General features: G+C 37.6%; 3 protein-coding genes across 3 annotated transcripts in view; all 3 read left to right on the top strand.

The window, feature by feature from the left end:
- Positions 1–994, top strand: part of LOC146482084 (uncharacterized) — a 4956-nt gene extending 3962 nt beyond the window's left edge. Inside the window, exons 3-5 of the mRNA XM_085107330.1 lie at positions 1–19; positions 534–697; positions 909–994. The exon at positions 1–19 is cut by the window's left edge and continues 84 nt beyond it. Of these exons, the coding sequence (XP_084963456.1) occupies positions 1–19; positions 534–697; positions 909–992 (267 nt within the window). The 3' untranslated portion in view covers positions 993–994. The remainder of the gene's footprint in view (positions 20–533; positions 698–908) is intronic.
- A 132-nt stretch (positions 995–1126) lies between these two features.
- LOC146482083 (uncharacterized) lies at positions 1127–1707 on the top strand. Its single transcript, XM_085107331.1, has 2 exons — positions 1127–1294; positions 1456–1707. Exons 1-2 carry the CDS (start codon positions 1127–1129, stop codon positions 1705–1707), a joined length of 420 nt encoding a protein of 139 aa, XP_084963457.1.
- A 186-nt stretch (positions 1708–1893) lies between these two features.
- LOC146482082 (uncharacterized) lies at positions 1894–3281 on the top strand. The gene is made up of 3 exons (XM_085107328.1): positions 1894–1998; positions 2221–2368; positions 2845–3281. Exons 1-3 carry the CDS (start codon positions 1894–1896, stop codon positions 3279–3281), a joined length of 690 nt encoding a protein of 229 aa, XP_084963454.1.
- The last annotated feature ends 4219 nt before the right edge of the window (positions 3282–7500 follow it).

The raw sequence follows: 7500 nt of genomic DNA, 5'->3' as shown, positions 1-7500 counted from the left end.
AAAGTCGTGTCAAGTACTGGTTAGTCTGACTCTTGCCCATGATACATAATAATGAACAATTTTTCCAGCAGCATGTGTTGGATATGAGAAACATGCAATAAATAGCCAACAAGGTGCATGGTGTTGAGTTGACTCTGATTACATATCTCATTTTCAACAAGTGCTAATGGAATCCTAGTAATTAGCATATAAAATATTGCAATCCATCAAACATTTTCGCTTGCGCTCAATTGATTTATAATTATTTGTCCTTGGACATCATCAGTTCCTCAAAGCTTACAGTTTTCCTCGAGCTCTGCATTCGGAAAACTGTTTGCTTCTTAGAACAGATAATGTCTGCAGACAAATATCCGAGCATATTTTCATGCTAAATGGAGACTATTGTTTATATATTTATGATGTATAAATTTCATGTTGTTAAACCTAACATGTTTGATATAAATTTATTAAGTATAAGATTTGGAACTGTACTCTTATCAGGAAATCAGGGCAAATAATTTTGCAAAGGATTTTTTCCCCATATCTTAATATAGGTAATCATGCTGTTGCAACAATTAAAGTCCCAGGAGAGTACGACGCCCTCCGGATTGCTCTAGGCAATGTAAGGACAGAGGTTAACGACCTAATCACCCAGGGCTTTTTGGAGGTTGGAGACAGAACCGTGAAAGTAGAGTTCTTTCTTAGAGGTGATTATAAGGTACACTGTCTTTCGAAATTTACTTATTTTGCTCAACAATAGATACTGGTAGTTGGTAGTGTAAAGACAGTGGGAACTGGCAAATTAGAGGATTTATCTCCACCGTTTCAGGCTACATAAAGAGAAGGAATATGCTATTAAATTTAATAATTGTAATGTGCCTTGTTTCAATTTATCAAATCAATGATGTTTTTTTTTTTTTTGGTTACAGTTTCTCCTTCTGGCACTAGGAATGAAGTCTGCAACTTCCCACAATAGTTGTATTTTTTGCAAGGTTCACGTCAATAAAAGGTAAACAAAGAGCATACAAACATTACATACCTTTAACTAACTGAGTAGTTTTATTATTTATTCTATTAATTTTATTAATTTTTATTAGTTTTATCATTAACAACACTTAAGCCACTGAACTATTTTCATACTCCACAAATGAAGAGAAGGATAGACAACTCTTGGGCTGAACAACCTGGCTGCAAGGGTCAACCACTATTCAATGTTCCCCTTGAAAATGTCCTTATTGATGAGCTACACTTGCTACTTCGTGTGACAGATAGACTGGAACATGGTATCATCCTTAAAGTAATTGGATGGGATCAGGTATTTATAATAGGCATGTTTAAGCGTAAGGATTAAGATCAGTCACAATGTCCAAATCAAGAAAATGAATGTTGTTATAAGATCAAGAAAGTGAAATTAAGTGATCACAATACACTGTAAGTGGGAATTTCTGTGACTTCAATTTCCATTTTATTTGGCAGGAAGAAAACATGGGTAAACCAAAATCAGCCCACAAAACCATCCATACAGACAACCTTATCAAAGCTGTCAGGTCAATGGGAATATCTTTCCAGATATGGAACAAAAGGGAGAGCCAACAAAATGGTTGGACTTCTTTGATGGGGAATGAAAAGAAAAAACTTCTGAAGGACTTGCCTGCAAAGTTCCATGAGATTTTACGCCCAGAAACTGCAGAAAAAAACCAAAAAGCTGTGGGAGGTATGTTAAACTGAATTGACTCTATGTTTATCTACATCTGCTCCAGTATAAATTAATAGCAAGTACATAACATAGGTTAGGCAAAGCATGTGAATTTGTAGGAGCAGTGTTTGATTCTAATAATGAAAATTGGCCCATGTTAGCCTCATATCCTGAAAATCTGGGCTACGAACAGACAAAGATGTATAGAGCTTGAAAAAATGATTTACAATATGTTGTTTCCAATACAGGACTTCTTGCAGCTGTACAATGTTATTAGTGACTGGACACCAGGAGAAGATTCAGTCATCTCATTTCGTTCTAAGGTACATTCATCTCTTGCAACAAAATCAGTGTTCTTAAGGTGGAACATATCAATATTTCAATTTGCAATAACAGTTACAAGTGGTAAAGGAATCCAGATTCCTCACTAAAAACTGATGAGTAATTGGATAATATAGATTAGACTTGAGCATTGCTGTCTTTTAAAAAAAATCCAGCATTGTTTGCACCAGACTGATAGATTGTTGATATTTATTTTTAAACAGGCCGTTGAGTGGGGAAAGCAACTTTTGAGCATGACAGGAGATGGTTACGCCCAGACATGCTCAATCACACCATACATCCATGTGATGATATTTCATGTACCCCTGATGCTTCCAACCTATGAGACTATGAAACTATTCACTGGCCAAAGTAAGATAACAACTACGATAAGGGCAGCTGATCAACATTGTTTCTCCTTGACAAGTTTGATTGAAGCCTCTAGAGGTGAAAACAGAAAGTATAAGAAAATGAACAAAACAGAAAAAAAAAACTTTTTGCTTCACCTACCTAGTCATGATAATTTAAATTTTGATTTGACACAAGTGCCAATGCAAGCTTTTTTTTTTTGTTTGTTTGGCTGGAGAATTGGATCCTATGGAAACTGTAAAATTGATGGTAGATCCTTGAGTTTCACTGCTTCACCATTCAGATGTAACAATGAATAAATCCACTCCTTATGTTGACTTTAATGCAGAATGTTTGAATCATGTTGGGAGCACTCGGATTTCTTTTTCCCAAGTATGCCTGAATCAATGACTGAGTATAATACAACATTTTCATTTACAATTTACAAACATTGCATTCCAAAATTTGGAATAATAATAATCTGTTGTCTCTTACATCAGGTGTAGAAAAAGAGAATGATGATTTTCAGAGGTATTTCCACCGAAGAATAAACAAGTTGGGTACATGCAAATCACTATTGATGGTTGAAAAACGGGAAGAGGAACTAGAGCCATGGAAAAAAACAGCCCGCCAATACACAAAGAGGGACACCAAATTCTGGCAGGAGGGAGGAAAACAAGAAAGTGCAAGGAAAGTTCCTCGACTGTCGCCCAACACAGAAGATGACGATGACCTACAAACACAGATGTTGTCACAATACAGTGAGAGTGAACTTAGGAAAATGAAAGTTCCTCAGCTGCGTGACATCCTTGAAGTTCAACTCAGACTGTCAGTGGGCAGGGGCAAAAGAAAACAAGAACTGATAGAGATGATATGCCAGTTTCATGCTCGCAGCCTATACCTGGTTTCTGATACAATAAACATTTTAAATTTGTAAAATACAACTGCAACAACAGGAGACTTCAATGCAGAATACTAAGATAAGGTACAATTTTGAGGACAGCTTTTTCAGTTGAGATCACACAGCTCCGCTGTGATGTTCACAAGCAGCACATAAATTTTCAGTAGCAAGTGAAACATTTCAAAAATCCTAGCTCTGAAAATTATCCATGTTTGTTGTTCCCTGCAGAGAGGGTGAAGAATTGAGTAAACATGTAACAACAGAAATGCAAATATGCAAATCTTTCAAGATATATATTAGGTTATAAAATTCCATGATAAATATCAGACTTTGTACATTAAATAAAGAGTGAAATGTAAAACAATTAAAGTGTATTTTCAAATTAAAGTTTATTTCAGCTTGTAACAATCTTCTGAGGAAAGGGCCACTTTTTTGCAGACCACTTCGTGGGGCGTATTATTGCATGTTTTTAAGGTAAAATTTTTACTTTAAGTATGTGATAAAAGCATGTCTAAACACTCAACAACAGCACCACTCTAACTTAATTGTGTGAGTCCAAATAAAAAGACATTTCAAGCGCTCTTACATTCTGATAATGCTACCTAGGCATTGAAGAATCACTAAATACATTGTCAACTGGCAGGGCAAAGTTGTCGCTGAAGTCAGAAAAACAAAAGTATCTCACCTCCATCATTCGCTTCATACATATCCCTTTTCAGCTTGGTGACAATAAAACAACCCACTCATGGAATTTTCATGCAACAAAATACGTCGTTAAACAAAATGTTAAACATGGCGAAAACATGGTGGCACAAATAGCGAGGCCCAGGCCTAGCGCTGAAACAAAATGACGCGCAATCAATGGGTGTGGGTAATAGTAGGAATTTCTGCCCTCCATATGCTGCAGGTCTCACTGTAAAATAAAACCCTGAGTGAGGAAAAAAGTTGATCAAATGAAAACCATCACGGTGTGCATATTGTACTTACTTCAGTCAAAATTGAAGGCCACGTGCACGGTTTTCGTCTTGCCTGTTGTTTTGAACTGGATGAACTGGACGTGGAGGCCTCACAGGCCTGACAACTACAACAAAAGTTGAGGTGTATGAAGTCAGGAGATACATTAAAATGCTGTGATTAACTACTGAAGTCCAGAAGAAGGAGAATCAAGTCAAAATATTATTGCTTGACCCTGCACAGTTTGCCATCGCCTTATGTAAAAATGCCTCTCTCTTCTAATATTCGACTGGAAGATCCTAACGTGACTGGAGTTTGCCCGCGCAATTTGTCTCATGTTCTCAAGGTTCATTTTCAAATTCTCCATTTTGGTTGAATCTTCTGTGAAGATACTGTAATGTTCACTGATATTTCTTTGAGAACTGAGTGCCGACTTAAATCTTCTATTTCCGTCAAAAAATCAATTTAAAACCCTTTTTCCTTTGCAACTAAACTTATCGGGTGATTTTAATGTGTCAGGCCGATCTTGGTGACCGAGCTGAACTATCATGAACTATATTCTGATATTTGAAAGTCGGATTGTTGCAAGGAAAGGAAACGCTTTATTCCAAGGTATAAGTAATAACTGAGGGGGATCATGTCTTGGTTATTGCTTTCACAAATTATATGGCTCCTAAAAGAGCCGTTGTGTTGAAAAAAGAATCACCTCTATGGGAGGTAATACATCTTCCGGAACTAAAATCTGACACGTTCTACACACCAGAAACTCTCAAACATGCACTGAGAGTTCACTTCGCGAGCGTACCCAACTGTTTAAGTCATGAAAACTAGATGACATGAATTCGATGACACAATGGACGCGTAAAAAAAGTGATGTGGTATAAAAGCCTGACAAACTGTTGCTGAGAACATACACGTTGATTCGTGCATTGATGGACGAGCTATTAAGTATTTACAACTTTCAGTAACTTCCAAACATGGGCGGAAGAGCGCGCTAAGAATTCCGTTTGTAAGCGCCCAGTATTGTCCGCATTTGAAGCAAGTATCGCACAAATGATTGATCAGCTCTGGATAAGACAGAATGAAATATGGCAGTAGCGAAGACAGAAATTGTGTGTGACCTTCGAGAACAAGTAAAAGTAGCCGCTTCTGTTCATAAAAGTCCGGAAAGAGGACAAGAGGCATAAACTGTGTAGCCTGTGTGCAATCTCACCCCAAAAGAGCTTGCTCGCAGGCTATAAACTGTGTTGAAACCGCCGTTTCAGGGAAAGACTGCTGGCATTTAATTGAAATTCAGCGCAACTGTTCAGTGCAGTGAGATACATGGTTGACTACCATATGATCGTACAAGCGATCGGGATTGCTCGGAACTCTTTTGTTTGTTGTCTGCTTGTTAATTTGATGGACAAATCAGTTCCACTAGGTATTGGCAACTGCAGGCAATTTTGAGTAAATTTGCATTTGTAAGGACAAACTGCAACCAATTAGAGTCCATCGAGAACCCACATGGGAGTTCTAGTGCGTCATAAGTAATTTATGCCATTAAGAAAGTATATGTCCTTCAAACAAAAGCCATTCTATGCCATGTATCATTTTTCTCTTCGTTCAATTCTTCAATTTTTCTGCTCAAGCTTTGAATTTTACGTTTTGCTCTCTTTTCTCTTTTATTTACTTTCCTTGGTTGGTATGATGCCATCTTTTCTTGAATTTGATTTAGTTTTTCGGATTGCTCTGAAAATTGTTCCTGTAAAGTGTTACTAAGAGCGCCTTTTTTTCCTGACCGAGTGAGTGGTGGCACATGGTTCAAAAATTGACTATCCTCATATTTTGCTCAGACATACTCTATGATGAGTTAACAAACGTGGTGTATTTCTTATGTTCAGCTCTGCTTTTATTTTCCAGAAAATTACCAATAACTGTAACGGGCGCCGACCGTCATAAAATGGCGGAAATTAGTGCGCCGAGTAACACAAGAAATTCGCTCGTGAAAAGCGCAAAAGGAAGCACAGGTTTTTCAAATTGGTTTATTTGTGTAAGAGACACTGGCAAATGATTCAAGTCTAAAACCAGGATTGTTTACTTAAATGGGAATGCACGGCACGAGTTTGAAAATCACCAATATTTCATTGTTTAAAAATCTCATTTTGGAGCAGTTTTTCAATAAACATTTTTCCCATGCGGTATAACTCAGGAGCGCTTGAGATTAAGGTTGTGATTAGTGGAAATGGTCTTCTTTTCAAGGATATAAAAATAAGTCTGGGGCTCTTAACTTCTGCACGAAAAAACCATGCTCTATGTCGAGAAAATCACAAACTCCACTTGTCAACAAACACAAATAATCGAATTAGTCTCTGTTATCAAAGCCCATATTCCAAGCAAATCTTAGTGCTTAGGACCGCATTTGATTAGAAAGTCAACATTACAAGTTTACCTTGGAAAACTTGTGGCTGTAGATTGGTTTTCATTCCTACTTTCTCTTCAAAATTACCATCTTTCCTCTGACAGCCAGTTAACGAAATCAACAACTATCTGAGCGATACCTGGGTGGCTCTTGTACAAACATCGGCACTATTCTTGGCAGTTTAATTTCAAACACACCATAGCTGCTACCTTTCTCTAACGTACAACTGAGCTTGTTTCATCGTAAAAAAAATGACCATTGGGCGGGATTTTTGATTACTGAGCGACACTGTCGTTTTGACTTGTTTAATCCATGCATATCAGTTGTATGTCATGCAATGGCATATCACACTCCTTATAAGGAAGGCTTGGTTACCAATATTCCTTCAGGTGTTACACAAGTTTTGCGAATAATGAAATAATTTTGGTTTGTTAATAAAAGACACTCTGTGATATAAAATTCTGAAAACAAATGGACAGAAACGCCAAAAAGAACGAGAGAGGTTAAGGAAGAAAGACCTACCGACCGACAGACAAGCAGCCCTAACGATAGAAAGAAAGAAAACGAAGAAGCAAACAATGGAAGAAATTAAGATGATCGTGCAGCCTCGTTCTCCTTCCGGATAACACATGAAATGGATATCAATTGCTTTTTTTCAGACGTTGCTTTCATATGGAAAAAGCATGTCAGCACACAGTCTGTCGGCGTAAGTGAGTCGGAGATCAACTTAATTTTTGCACGGGCTTCAATTTTCACTGCACCTTGTGACATTTCGGGCATGACCACCTGTCCAATTTATCCCTCCTCTTTGGGCATTGGAGAGGTTCCCAACGATACCTTATTGAGCTACGCCAAAGGGAAATTGCGCAAGGCTGACCGCGGTATTAACAAGGCGCTTCC

This window comes from Pavona decussata, unplaced genomic scaffold, assembly GCF_977016875.1.
Source record: "Pavona decussata unplaced genomic scaffold, jaPavDecu1.1 SCAFFOLD_47, whole genome shotgun sequence".
In the NCBI taxonomy this organism is placed as follows: Eukaryota; Metazoa; Cnidaria; class Anthozoa; order Scleractinia; family Agariciidae; genus Pavona; species Pavona decussata.
Note: the sequence above shows the minus strand (reverse complement) of the source record. Positions and strands in the feature narration are given on the sequence as shown.

Coding starts and splice junctions, on each gene's coding strand:
- LOC146482083 (XM_085107331.1), top strand. CDS start 1,127: ATGAAGAGAAGGATAGACAACTCTTGGGCTGAACAACCTGGCTGCAAG. Junction 1,295..1,455: donor AAGTAATTGGATGGGATCAG/GTATTTATAATA, acceptor TTTATTTGGCAG/GAAGAAAACATGGGTAAACC.
- LOC146482082 (XM_085107328.1), top strand. CDS start 1,894: ATGATTTACAATATGTTGTTTCCAATACAGGACTTCTTGCAGCTGTAC. Junction 1,999..2,220: donor TCATCTCATTTCGTTCTAAG/GTACATTCATCT, acceptor ATTTTTAAACAG/GCCGTTGAGTGGGGAAAGCA. Junction 2,369..2,844: donor GAAACTATTCACTGGCCAAA/GTAAGATAACAA, acceptor CTCTTACATCAG/GTGTAGAAAAAGAGAATGAT.